This window comes from Branchiostoma lanceolatum, chromosome 6 (genome assembly GCF_035083965.1).
Source record: "Branchiostoma lanceolatum isolate klBraLanc5 chromosome 6, klBraLanc5.hap2, whole genome shotgun sequence".
Classification (NCBI taxonomy): Eukaryota; Metazoa; Chordata; class Leptocardii; order Amphioxiformes; family Branchiostomatidae; genus Branchiostoma; species Branchiostoma lanceolatum.
In genome coordinates, this window is record NC_089727.1 from 6,340,466 (window position 1) to 6,354,396 (window position 13,931).

General features: G+C 41.2%; 2 protein-coding genes across 4 annotated transcripts; one reads left to right on the forward strand and one right to left on the reverse strand.

The window, feature by feature from the left end:
- Positions 1-1,159: 1,159 nt before the first annotated feature.
- On the reverse strand, positions 1,160-3,384 carry LOC136436280 (ethanolamine-phosphate cytidylyltransferase-like). The gene is made up of 3 exons (XM_066430125.1): positions 3,061-3,384; positions 2,364-2,618; positions 1,160-1,883 (listed from the first exon to the last, which is right to left on the reverse strand). Exons 1-3 carry the CDS (start codon positions 3,280-3,282, stop codon positions 1,239-1,241), a joined length of 1,122 nt encoding a protein of 373 aa, XP_066286222.1. The 5' UTR covers positions 3,283-3,384; the 3' UTR covers positions 1,160-1,238.
- A 280-nt stretch (positions 3,385-3,664) lies between these two features.
- LOC136436282 (uncharacterized) lies at positions 3,665-13,820 on the forward strand. Of its 3 annotated transcripts, none has more exons than XM_066430127.1 (15): positions 3,665-3,828; positions 4,021-4,431; positions 4,956-5,061; positions 5,594-5,692; positions 6,003-6,164; positions 6,685-6,812; positions 7,814-7,922; positions 8,676-8,803; positions 9,311-9,454; positions 9,778-9,922; positions 10,756-10,909; positions 11,341-11,482; positions 11,790-11,885; positions 12,255-12,399; positions 12,756-13,820. In XM_066430127.1, exons 2-15 carry the CDS (start codon positions 4,301-4,303, stop codon positions 12,972-12,974), a joined length of 1,908 nt encoding a protein of 635 aa, XP_066286224.1. In that variant the 5' UTR covers positions 3,665-3,828; positions 4,021-4,300; the 3' UTR covers positions 12,975-13,820. The 3 variants fall into 3 exon arrangements, with proteins under 3 accessions (XP_066286224.1, XP_066286226.1, XP_066286225.1); XM_066430129.1 differs by having other exon boundaries at positions 8,676-8,797; XM_066430128.1 differs by having other exon boundaries at positions 3,665-3,819.
- The last annotated feature ends 111 nt before the right edge of the window (positions 13,821-13,931 follow it).

Below are 13,931 nucleotides of genomic sequence, written 5' to 3' on the forward strand. Positions count from 1 at the left end.
GGGGCCCAAAACTACAACTCTTCTTCCTGAGATCAAAAGCTATCTGCCACCACAAAACCAAAACCACATCATGTCCAGGGCAAAAGATACAGAAACCGGACCTTCTGCTGCAGTATGAAGAAAGTTACCAGGGGGCCCAAAATCGACCATAACCTTCATATGCCCAAGAGCTACCTACACTGTGACCAAATATCATCAGACTTTCTTAAGTTACGCTGACCACAAATATCCATAAAAATTCTAACTTCGCCTAATCTGGTCTATGGGTCAGCTTAGGTATGTTTTACTGGGCCCAGTCTGCTAAGCATTGGCTTGTTTCTGTCAGCCTGCCTTTTCAGCTAGCATATCGATTCATTAGGGATTTCGGAAAATAAAAGGATTTTCATATTGCAAGTAAAATGTATAAAAATGTCATATACAAGTAAATTTCAGGTAAATGAAAAGTTGGTCTGGACCAGTGGAAATGACCATGTACTTGCCCTATAGAGCCAGTGAATTGTTTTAGTACCAACCCTGTGGGTCACCACTCTTCTCAATAAGTGTGTTGGGTTCTTTTATTTAATACAGCTAAATGGAACCAATCATATTGCATTGTATCAATAGCCTGTCAGAAAAATGATATAAAAATATCACCAACAGACCATTGACTGTTCTGACATAAGTTTATGCTGAATAACATTCTTCAATAGGAAAAGTCACATTCCATAGACCATACACTGTATCATGAACTAGAAAACTGTTCCCACTGGTAGAAAAAAAACACAGTAATTGCCCAAGCTCTTAATTCACTGCAAACAAATTCACGTAGCTGTAGAAATACCCAACAATCCACTGCAACATAATTCTCCTCAAATAGAAAATGTTTTTTTACGTATAAGCTTATTAGAGCTGAGCTGTGAAGAAACATGTAACTGCAAGCAATTAAAAGTAAACAGTTTCATGCAGGAAATAGTAGTAATATGTTACAAAATATAAAGGCCTTTATATAATCTGCAATATATATGTGAATGATTAAAGCCAAGATTTGTCCTCATTTAAAATTACATTACAAAGTGTTTGTTGAAAAGCAAAAGTAAAAGACAATAGAAACATTTCAATCTCGTGTAGCTGCTATGTTAAAATACATTCTATGTTCTCAAGCTCCTATTTGCTGAGTATATGAGGCTACCCTGTAAACACTGGTACATTGAATTGCTCATAAGTTGCATAAAAGTATCAAAGAAAGACGAAATCAGAAATCATGCTTCCTCCACAAAACACTCCCCCGATGCCATCTGCTTCTGCAGGTTTTCGAAAGCCCGAATCTCCTTTTCCTCCTTGGCCTTGTTCCTCGCCTCAAAATTAAGTCTGTTGCTGATGATCCTCTTGATGATCTTGGAGGTCGTCATGTCGTTGTCGCTGTCGATGCGCTTGAACTTCTCCAGGTCTTTCGGAACCCTGTAGGGGTCGCGACCTTCCCGGTCGGGGGGATACAGGGTCCTCCCGTGGACGACCACGTCAACGTTAAAATGATCCATCAGTTCCTTGGTTACGGTGTAGGGGGCGCCGATGACAACCTCGGACACATACCTACAGGCAAGCACACACAGGGTCCGCTCGTGAATGTTCATGATTGGGTGGTTGGAGCCCTTGTACCAGTTGACCACAGGGTCGGTGTGGAGCCCCACGATGAGGTAGTCGCCCTCCTGTCGAGCCCTCTGTAGGGAGTCCAGATGTCCCACGTGGAACAAGTCGAAGGCTCCGGAGACGTACACGATGCGGTCGCCGGGCTGGGGACTGGTTCCGCCCTCGGAGAACTGGGCGATCTTCTGCGTCGTTGGGAGGAACTGAGACACCCCCGTCCATGGGCTGCGAGCTTCGTGTCCTGTTCCCAGCTCCTCTACCTGTTAGGCAAGAAAACACCAACACCTGTCATATTTCAGTAATGTATGATCTGAGGTTCAGTTGAACTGATTTCCAAAAATCAGCAGTCTATTATGTAAATTATGTGTAAAATCTTTCACAAAATAAGAAAGAGCTGTTCTGCAACAAATGCACACACACAAAAACATTTACAAACACATACAATCACACACACTTATGCATACACACTCACACACATACACATGTACACTCACTCACATACCCTACAAACAGAGGTTGGTGGGGAAGATTGTGACCTTTTTATGATATTCCCCGTTGTCTCTCCACCAGCCCCACGGGAAGTAAATGGGGCATAGGATATGAAGGTCACAATCTTCCCAACCAAGCTCTGCTTGGAGAAAAATCACTCACTCAAACACACACACACACATCATGACACATGCATGACCATTCTTATCCAACCAGTAACATCATACCAGTACTGGATAAAATGAAATCACCTGTTTCCTCGGGAGATGGGCCTCATGTTCCCGATCGTGATGCGTCTTAGTCAGCAGCAGCATCCGCCCTACCATGTCTGTGGTGGAGATGCCGGCCGTGCGCCGACACTCCTTATAGCGCCCGCAGTTCTTCACCTCAGCATAGGTGTCCTGGCCGTCTGCCGTCATGGTGATGTCGTCGCCATGGACACAGAAGTCACAGTTGTACTTGTCCATGGTCTCGAGGGTGGTGACATATGGGGAACCTTCCACAACCTAATAGAAGAACAGTGGGATTGTGTGAACTTTCTTTGTTTGCATTTACATGTTAAGTATAGAAATATGTAAAATGTGAGAACTTCAACGGCTTCAAGGTCAGCAGCTAGCAATAACATAGGTAATATAATTTTGATACCATAATGTTGTATTTCATAGTTACAGAAAGTACAGGGTGGCAATGTTCCTGTCAATAAGAGTTTTCTCACTATTGACAGGATTTTGCACTATTGACAGTATGTTCCTGTAAATACGATTTTTCGCACTATAATATGTTTTTATTCCACCATTGACAAGATGTTTCCGTCAATGATATTTTTTCACTGTTGACAGGATGTTACTTTTGATAGCAACAATGAAATCTGAAAATTTATATAGATTATTAAATTAGTATCTAAACACGTGCCCCCCTCCCCCTGACACAGTGCCACATACTGCATACCTCGTCCACCCACTTGATCGCCCCCACCATCTTGTACCGCTCCTGTTCCGTCATGACGGGCGGGCCCTTGTGCTTCGTGATCTCCTCGTCCGAGTGGATGCCCACCACCAGGTAGTCGCCCATCTTCTTGGCCTGGCGGAGGGCGTTCGCGTGCCCGAAGTGCGCCATGTCGAAACACCCGTCCACCCAGACTCGCACGGGCCTGCGGTCGTCTGCAGCCATTATTTGGTCGGATTCGCGGCCTACTTCCAGTCAAACTGTTTGGACGAAATACGGATGAGATCACTCGACCAGAGTTTTACTCCTTACTGCAACTAAAATGGCAATAATCAAATAAAGGGCTTGATTTTTTTTTTCTCACGGTCTGCATGAACTATGCCAACCACGGTAACCTTTAACCTCTTATGGGGACTGTCCAACATTGTAGCATAGGGAAGGTATTTCAAAGTCTTAATATTCTTACTTGGAGTAAACTATTGACAAAATCGTCACTTTCTTCTTAAAGCCAACTTCTTTTTGAGATGAAAAACAACGTTTTATCACCAGGTTTCCGATTGAACGAAGTGGACCCATTGCCAACGTTTAACGGAGCGTCCCGTGTTTGTTGACCTTTAACCCCACAACCTAAATACCTCGCCGCACCGGTTGCTGCATATGATGTATGCAGGTCCAACTAGCAGCAGATCGGCGAAGAGAAACCGACAACTAACGCGTCTGATGCCTCATGCAAAGATTGTGAACTCTCCAGGCGTTTCCAGGGTTAGTAAGGTACAGTATGTAACATTTTATCGGTGTCGAGTGCATCAGTTGTTGTTCCAGTGTTTCCTTTCCTTTTGTTGTTGCAGCTATCAACATATCAGTTCACACCAGCACTGTAACATTTTTGTATCACCAACACAGCAGCGAACGGAATACTGTCTTTATCTCCTACTGAAGATCACATATTTTTTATGTCCACAGCAAGCGTTACTTCAAACAACAGGCCAAATCTAGCTGCAGGTTAGGGTGGAGGGTTTGACAAAGGACATCATCGGTTTGACAAAGGTTGGATCGTTCATGTTTGGTTTGAAAACATTTCAACCTCCAGTGCCACCACCCACCGTTTGTGATGTAATGTTGGTTGGCCAAAATTCGCAACATAGTCAACTGTGTTGATCATTTTGGGAGTCAGTACCAAGGACAGGCCATAAGAACAACACACCCACCTATAGATAGACTGGAATAATTTTGTCCCCTGAAGATGTCCCGCCCAAGTATCGACGGCACAGCCCTCCCTGCAAATGATGCAGAACAGAATGGGTCGCACAGTCACAGGAAAAAACTGCTGCTGGAAAAACCTCAAGCAGAGGAGATCAACAAACAGCTGGAAAGGTGAGGACTATATGTATTAACACACTTGTGATACATTTGTACATAAGTGTGTCTGTTCCTAGTAATAAATAACGTTGCATGTAGTGAAGGTTAATAATAGACCGGTCCCATGGCCCCGCCCACCTCCATCAAAACATAGGAATGCATAATAATAACATAAAAATTCAACGGACACACAACCACTCTCATATTGCTCAAACCATTAATTTGTTGCACTGCTAATTGTGGTGGACAGATAGCATTACAATAACAAAGCATGTAACGTTATATGAGTGGGTTCTGATGGTAAAACCGGCCCCCCTAAAATGTAGGGGACTTTTATCCTTTCATTTCCTCTAAGGCTTAAATGAACTTCTACTGTACTGAGACATGCTACTGTACTGAGACATGAACATGGAAAGTTAAAGCAGCATGTGATTGTTAGCCTGGCATCCAAACCTATTATTTGTGGAGAGGAGACTCGGGAACTATAATAGGGTTGTATACCAGGCTATGTGGTTGTGACTGAATTCCTCTGTTTGCAGTAAGTTCCAGGCCCTGAAGGGGATCACCCTGTATGACAGCCCCTCCAGCCCCTGCAGCCGCCGAGTGCGCATGGTTTTAATTGACAAGGAAATCCCGTACCAGACAGTAAGTATCAGCAAGGAGGTTCCCTGTTATCAGCACGGATGTAATCTGTCTCTGTATAGCCAGTATAACCGCCCTTTGGAGTAACACCAGCTTCACAGACACACAACATAGCAGAAGTTGGTTATATTACACTGAACGGCCTGTACACTTGCTGAATCAAACCTCCTTGTTATCAAGTTTAAACTTAGCCACCCCAAATGACACCTCACCAATGAATTGATCAATAGATAGATAATTAAAGTGACTCCATGAAAAATGTAGATAAATTTAGATGAAAATTTATTGCACGAGATTCATAACATGTGGATGGATACAATAAGAAGCGAGAACATATGCTAGTAGACAAGTGTCAGCATGGTCTTGGAGGCTCTTTGACCTTTATGCTTTGTGTTCTTTGTTGCAGTATATCAACATCCTGATCATAGAAGAAAATACTTCATAACTGTACATAGACAGTACATGTCATCAGCTTCCCTTATGTCTTGATGTCTTGATGAAACTAGATTTACTGACCCGTGACCTTTGCCTTTAGGTTGAGGTTGACCTGTTGACAGGTGAGCAGATCCACCCATCCTTCCTGAAACTCAACCCCAACGGCAAGGTCCCTGTCCTCACCATCTTCAACATTGAGGTGAGACCCTTTCTTAGTTTTATGCAACATTGAGGTGAGACCCTCTGAATTTCAACTAACATCAAGATTCCACCCCTCTGATATTAAAGTTCTTACTAGTAGTTCAATCTAAGACAGGGAAAAAACATTTACCTCAGTTTGAATTACTGGTACTTTTATATTGCTTACCAATCAACCAATCACTCAGCATAATAATTGGGAAAATGTAGGCACTGGGGTAACTCTGAGGCACAGTATGATGATATTAGTATAAATCTAGTTGATATCTTTAGAATAAGTTTATCACTCCAAAAGTCCTTACTCTCCTCAGGGTCTCCCCAACTGTGTTTTGTATGAGTCAAACGTCATCACAGAGTTTCTGGACACCGTCATCCCCAACGTCCACTACGGAGAGCATGCACTGTATCCCACTGATCCCTGGGAAAGGGCAAAGGTCAAGATGTGGCAGGACTGGGAGCTGGGTCTTACTGATGTGAGTCATCCTGAACATTATTTTTGTTTGTCTGTCTGTCTGTTTGTTTGATAAGTTGTTTAGAAACAGGAGGGTAAACAGCAGTAAATGTGTAAGTCAAATGGCAAAATTTACCACAAAATTGTTTTTTTATAAAGTGCTTAGGAAAACACCATGGTCTCAATACTTAAAAAAAAGGTGAAAATCTTGGCAGTCCAGTTAGGAGAGATTGTTATCAAGGAGCGAGTATTTCTGGTCATCTTCAGAGTAACGCAGCTTCAAACCTGCACTCAGCACTTTGGATAGAGCTTGCTCCTTGGTTCTTGGTGTGCATATGGTTGATTTCTGAATGAGTATTCTGAATCGAATGATGAATAAAACTGTATTCTAAATAATATAGCAAATGAGGGAGGACCCAATAAAAAACAATTAGGTTTCTGACACTCTTGTGCATGTTTCTTGATTTTATTCTTGTATTTTGTTACTGTTATGTATGTGCATTCAAACCAATAAACAAACAATGAACAATATGATTCGGCAGGATTTTAGTCCGTACATGTTGCAAAACATGGTAGGCGTGGCACAGCGGGCTGCGTTTCCCTCACGAGACGCGCTGGAGGCAACCTTACGCGACGATTTACCCGAGAAACAACGAGAAACGATTTTACAGTGAGCAATTTTGTTGCATTTGATTTCAGTCCTCTACTCACTTGCGCTCAAATCTCATTTTACTTTTTGGTGCTTTTCAGAAGAACTTCTAACTAATAATATATCCCCTAATTCAATTTCCCCTAATTCAAATACTAACTGGATGGCAAAATCCTAACATTCTTCATATCGGCAATCGCCTATTATCACATTTGTTTGCATTCATCAAACAGTTGTTAATATGGTTGTTATTTTAGTTTGGTTGTCTATATTCAGTTTATTTTGTGATAATTTTTTTGTCCCCTTCTCTCTCTCTAGTTTCTTCTCATTGTCTTGGTTTCCAATTCCACGGTGATAAAGGATAAGGTATCTGACACCCCTTTCTTCACTTTGAGTTTGGATCATCCCACAAATGATTCACATTTTTCTGTCATGTATTATTTTGCATATATTATCTAGGTTATTTTGGGGTTGAATTTTCATTTTACAAGCAGTGTTAGCAGGGTCCAAGGTGTTTGTTAAAACAAAGAATGACTACCAAAGTAATCTTATTTTGGTCCAGTGTCATAGCCAATGAAATTTCATTTTGAAAGATTGGTAGTTATTTATTCGGTTAGTTTGATTTCAAATTGTATTTACAAAAGCCCATTAGAAATTACATGAATCTGTTTCCCATTTTGTTTCTTTTAGGTGTGACTTAAGTTCCCCCAAACACTAGACTTGTTCTAATTCATTAGGGACTGAGCAGCAACTTTGCTCTGATTCAATTGCTACCACGTCAAGCCATGTACAGCTGCCATAAAGTATGATGATGTTTTTAAATACATAAGATTTTTATATTCTTTGAATGCTTCAGACCTACAAGCATCATCACTTAACCTTTAGCATTCTCACTTTCAGATATAACTTTGGTGCACTTTAAAGATTTCCCCAAATTTGTTTATATTTGATTGATTCAAAAATAAGCGTTATTTTGCATGCTGACCTGTGTTTGACATGTTATGACTTGTTCGGTTCCTCAGAACATACGATGGAACATATCGAACAGAGGAGGAGCTATCCCGTCATGCCATTGGCTGCTATCAGAGCCTGCTTGAGTTGGAGAAGGCCTTAAATGGGAAAGACTATCTGGTAAGAAAGTGGGCTTTGCTAGTTATCAAAACATGTTATTTGTCTAAGGCGCTAAGCCTACCTGAAATGATTTCAAAGTAAGAAAACAATTGATATACCAGTAGACAAAACTAACCACTTGGAAAATTATATCTCAGGGAATTGTTACTTCATAATGATATACATGTAAGGTTAATGAAGTCAACAAACTTTTGAATCATTACACCATCACAGCACATTTTGCAATGGTGGAGTTGTTACAGGTTAAGATGTAAGTAAATTAGTTCCTTGGATAAAGTATGGACAGATCTGCTAAACAAGACAATAGAATGAAAATATCCTAGTACATTGTATATAACGTTAATATTTTCCTGTAAATCTTGAAATGTTTGCTGTGGTTCATTTTTGCACGTGTATGCGACCTGATGTAAATGTTTAATACAGGTTACACATTATGTACACACATACACAACATCAGAATGCCACAAGACACACCTGCACAAAAAGCCCTGGAATTTTCAATTTTAGGTACTACAGATACAAAGCACGCAAAGGAAGACACTGTGTCAATCTACGCAGTATGCTGAAGGGAGATCTGAAGCACAGAAAAGAATCTGTAGGAGCTAAGGGACCTTGTAAGTTGCAGAACACAGTGGAGGAAGATGAAGAAAGACCGGATGCAGCTGCAGGATGTTTCCACGACTGCAGATGCAGAAACCAGTGGCTGCTGATGATGATACATCATGATCTTTGTTGTATTGTATCTTGTTCCAGATGGAGTTTTTCTCCATCACAGAGATCACCCTGTACCCCCGGCTGCACCAGCTTGGCAGCGCCGGCCTGCCCATCCAGAGAGGCGTGTTCCCCAACATCAACCGTTACCTTGGCAACCTCTGGTATAGGTAACGTTAAACCTGAGTGACGTGGCGTCACATCAGGATCATTAAGGTGTTGGGTAGAGGGTGGCTCGCTGCAGTTGCCACATTTACTTTATGCTTCTGCTTTAGGCCGGTGTTTGTAAGTAGCCAGATTTGCCTTAATAACAGTATGATCGAAATAAACTACTGTTTGGATGCTACTAACATTATTTAACTAACAGATTGACAGTAAATTGTATAATAACAGCATATGAGCTAAATGAGTAAATCAAATTACCACTCAGGAAAGAGAAGTATTTCTTTTGGGTTAAGGTAAAGTATTTCAGGTACATGTAATTCCACATGATGGTGCAATTGATAAATACATTTTACAATGTATCTATAAGTGTTTATACATAATATACATGCATGCAATTAGTACAATTAGTAGCAGTTACTGAACTCGTACTGTGGGATTACTAGAACTAGATATGTGACAGCATGAAACCCACATATCAAATCAACTGAGTGCACTTTCCCCTACATGTGTAGGGGTGCTGTGCGGAAGAGCGAGCCCATAAAGCAGTGGGTTGAGAACCTGACCCTGTCCATGGTACCAGGAATCCTGGTCAAGATGGGCAACTTCCGCAGCGGCAAGAAGGTGAAGAGGTTCAGTGGGTCCACTGTACTGTCCAGGTAAGGCATCTATTGACTTAATAAATTTATTCACCGGTTTGGCTGTGGCTTATTTCTTTATAAAAATGAGGCTACTTGTCTATTGTGACCATTAATTCTTCAACTTCAAGTCCCTTGAGTAATCACTACAGACAGGTTTTACTGTACATGTAAAGTTTATCATATTTTATGTATCAGAGTCATATGCAATTCCTCACAACATGTCGAGCCAGGGGCCAACATCCACAGAACTGGATCCAAATGACAAGACAGTGGGATCACTACTTGCTTACACCACATGGATATGCCATTTAGTAAAGTTTTGTCCATCTCCTCTCCCCCAGCGTGTTCCAGCTTGCGAGCCAGACGAGGACGATGGATCGGGAGATGTTGAAGCGTGAGGGGGAGGTGACAGAGGAGGAGTTTCTGGTCCATCACTACTCCACCGCCACAGAACCACTCCAGGTCCAACTGCTGCTGATGGAGAAGGTTAATTATCTAGTTAGTTATCTGGTTAGGTATCTAGTTAGTTATCTGGTTAGGTATCTAGTAAGTTATCTGGTTAGGTATCTAGTTAGTTATCTAGTAAGTTATCTTGTTAGATCGGGAGATGTTGAAATGTGAGGGGGAGGTGCTTGGAGGAGTTCCTGGTCCATCACTACTCCACTGCCACAGAACCACTCCAGGTCCAACTGCTGCTGATGGAGAAGGTTAGTTATCTAGTTAGTTATCTAGTTAGCTATCTAGTTAGTTATCTAGTTAGTTATCTAGTTAGTTATCTAGTTAGTTACCTAGTTAGTTATCTAGTTAGTTACCTAGTTAGTTATCTAGTTAGTTATCTAGTTTGTTATCTAGTTTGTTATCTAGTTAGTAATCTAGTTAGTTTGGGAGATGTTGAAACATGAGGGGGAGGTGACAGAGAATGAGTTTCTGGTCCATCACTACTCCACTCCAGTTCTAGTTAGTTGGGATCGTTGAAGCGTGAGGGAGAGGTGCTTGAAGGAGTTCCTGGTCCATCACTTGCAACCAGTGTAACAGCCAAGTGAGTTGAGTCTTCGTCTTGCATTCGGTAGGCTGTGAGTTCGATCCCCAACTGAGTCATAGCAAAGACTTTAAAAATGGTACATACTGCTTTCTCTGCTTAGCACTCAGCATTTGGGAATGAGTGAGGGAGTTAAACCCACGCCATTACCAGTGGACGAGCCCCCTGCTGTGGTGATTTCACAAAGTTGTGTGGTCCAAGGGGTACAGAAACAGATATGGTGTTGCCCTTTGCACTATCTGGTGCAGGAAGGACTTAATCTTACTTGCATTCACTACAGGGGGCCAAATTTAATACCATGAAGCGAGGCTTTGTTGAGATGATTGGTCGTCCTCATGGGTCTGGAGGCCGTTTCCGGGTGCGACATGGCAACAAGATTCTTACAGGATCGCGAGGGGTCCTAGAGTATGTGGACACCGTCACTGGAGTTGACCGTGAGTTGCTGTAAATTCATTTACGTTTGCAGTGGTTTTATTTCATGGTAGTTTTTGCTGTGTTATAGATTCGCTATTGAAACAATTTTGTAGCACAGTAGTCATACAAGGGAGGCGTATTTGCTGTGCCATGAATTTGTGATAGAGAGGCCACTGCAGAAACCACTAAAATGAAACAACAGCAAAAGTTTCATGAATTACAGTACTGTGCAGTCAATTATCAGATGAGCACAGGTTTACACTTGAATCTTAAAATATCATCTGCATTGGTAGAAATTATTCTCAAGCAAAGTTAAACTGTAATTTTTCAACATAAAATTTTGACTGACCCAAATTTTGGACGGTCCAACTCATCTTTGTCAAAAAATAAGCAATGTAGGGCAACATCTACCCTTTTTTTCAAGTTTTATTAAAAGTGCTTCTCTTTTCAGTGACGTCCCCAGCACTGTACCCGAAGGACCCCCTGCTGAGAGCAAAGTGCCAGCAATGGCAGGCCTGGGAACAGGACTTCTACAGCCAGGACATGGTCTACCTGCTGGAGAGGAAGGTGGTTGCACAGAAGCTGCACGACAGGTTTGTCGGTTTGTTTTTTGTTTGCTTGTCTTGCATAACCGGTAATCCGCCTTTAGGCGTAACCCGCACCAGTATTGAATAGTAAGACTTAGTACAAGCTGCGTAAAGACTGGACTGAGTCACACTGAGAAGGACCCCTACTCTATTTGATAAGTGTGTTTTTGTTTGAAGTGTGGCTCTCCTCAAACACGGGACCTCCAACTTTACATTAAATTTACATCATGGTTAGGTACTCATCTTTACCTGAGTGGGGGGGGGGAAGTATTTTGTATTTATGTTTTGTAAAAATATTTCTGTGTTCCACCAGGTATGACATGACAAATCTAGACGAGCTTCTGGCACTTCAGAATGATGTACGCTTCCTGGCGACCTTCGTCCACATCATGAAGCTCTACATGTCAAGGTATGTAGTTTCCCTGCTGCTTCTCAACATTGCTGGCAAATAGACTTGTGAGCAGAGCTGTGCCCCTGGAACCCATGCCTCTGTCCTGGGACAAAAATATGCTTGCTTGGACAGACAAGAATTTAGCCCCATCTATCCAAAAAATCTGAACTTCATGGCATGAAATTGAAGAAAGTATATTTTTGTAAGCTTAGTATGACAGATTTCATAATGAAAATTAACAATGAGTGGGACGGAGACAATTTAAAGCTGGAGACATCCCTGCAAGTTACAAGTTCATCTATAACGTTACACAGTTGGAAATCCATGCACCCTGCATCGCCAAGATGTTTTTTAAACCCATTCTTGTTTATTCTTACCTTGTTCCAGGGTGGTCCGTGGTACTGAAATGTGGGAGAAGCTGGGTAAGACGTACGGGCACCTGGTGGAGGGGGACGCAGTGCGGGTGGGGAACGTGGTGATGTACATGGAGCTGATCAGGAGACGTCTGGAGTACCTGGACAAGTACCTCAAGGTGGGCACTTTACAGTACTCGTGTGGTTGATAGAAAGTAAAAGCGATGGTTAAGGTAATTTTAAACCAGTTAAGCTTGCTGAAGGCCTAATCTTCCACTGGTTGTGACAGAAATGACAGATTTTATGTATAAATATTTACAGGTTCATTATCGTAGGAGAATTCCTCTAGCTCTAGATCTAACAAACAGTAAAAAAAGTTGATGAAGGATAGACATCCAGGTAATAAGATGTTACTGTTATCTTGTTAATCTTATTACCTGGATGTCTAACCTTCATCAACTTTTTTTACTGTTCATATACTACCAAATTAAAATTTACAACTTATCACATAAAATTTTGCTCCCTGTACCCACAGAACAAGGAGTACCTCGTTGGTGACATGCTGACCTTCGCTGACATCTGTGTGTTCTGCCGTCTGCTGTTCCTGCCGGGGACAGGCGTCCACATCTCCGAGAAACTCTACCCCAACCTGGCCGCGTGGATGGAGGGTCTCCGCCAGCGAGAAAACTTCGGAAAGATCGCAGAGGAAGTGGAAACAAATCTTGGGAAATTCTTCACTGCCGAGGCATCGTGAAGGAGTCACAAACCAATAAGAAGGAGGGAGAGCAAGAATAGAAAATAAATCTTTGATGTACATTGTGCTAAAAGCGGATTTTTAACATATTATCACACCTGTTCTTTTTAGTGGTGATGTTTGATGGTTGTTGGTGTCATTTCTTACCTAGAAAGATTTGCTACTGCTCTTAAAGATGTTTTGTGTTATGTTGTTTCGAGTGCCTTCTGCAACCAACACTTTGAAAATGATCTACTGTTGTTAGATATTTTGTTTTATGTAAAAATAAGCTATTAAGCAATAGAACTCCAGGACCTGTTTTGCCACTTTTTGGTGATGATGGAGTACAATTATTGTTTTCTTTTGAGTATCATGACTGCAAAGGAAAATAGCCATTATGAAAGTTTTGTTAACATCAGATGCAACATGTATAGACTATCTTATTTATGGCATTAGATCGATATTATGACTTTATGATATTGCTCTTGAGGGCGACCAACTATGCTGCTATAGGGTGAATTTTTGTAAAGTCTAAAGAATTTTGTTCTATTATTTATTTGAGGTGCCTTACAACTTTAACTTTGTGGCAGATGATTCTGATATCGATCTTTATTTGATAGTTTTCTTATGTTGAAACTATATTTAACTTTGCATGGTGAGTTGTGGAGAATACTTGTTAGAGTGTTTTTTATGTACATCACTCAGGTCTTTACTATGCACTTTTTGATATATAATGATATTGCTCTTTGACAATTGTCTTCTCTGACAGGTGGTTTTAAACTTTAAATTTATTATGTTATATAGTGATTTTTTAATGAAAATTTGATATCCGAAGTAAATAAAAAGGTTTTATCCTCTCTCTGGAAATGTGTGCTTCACATTTGATTAGTTCGCATTTTGTGACTATATTATATTGTATTGGGTAAACATCTAGTAGCTGTAGGTGGTGTTAAAGATCTCCTTGCATAGATCAATCAA

Excerpts from the sequence above, each read along its gene's own strand:
- LOC136436280 (XM_066430125.1), bottom strand. The coding sequence starts at position 3,282 with ATGGCTGCAGACGACCGCAGGCCCGTGCGAGTCTGGGTGGACGGGTGT. Across the intron at positions 2,619-3,060 it reads CGATCAAGTGGGTGGACGAG|GTTGTGGAAGGTTCCCCATA; the intron begins GTATGCAGTATG and ends TTCTTCTATTAG. Across the intron at positions 1,884-2,363 it reads CCCATCTCCCGAGGAAACAG|GTAGAGGAGCTGGGAACAGG; the intron begins GTGATTTCATTT and ends CTTGCCTAACAG.
- LOC136436282 (XM_066430127.1), top strand. The coding sequence starts at position 4,301 with ATGTCCCGCCCAAGTATCGACGGCACAGCCCTCCCTGCAAATGATGCA. Across the intron at positions 5,062-5,593 it reads AGGAAATCCCGTACCAGACA|GTTGAGGTTGACCTGTTGAC; the intron begins GTAAGTATCAGC and ends CTTTGCCTTTAG. Across the intron at positions 8,804-9,310 it reads CTTGGCAACCTCTGGTATAG|GGGTGCTGTGCGGAAGAGCG; the intron begins GTAACGTTAAAC and ends CTACATGTGTAG.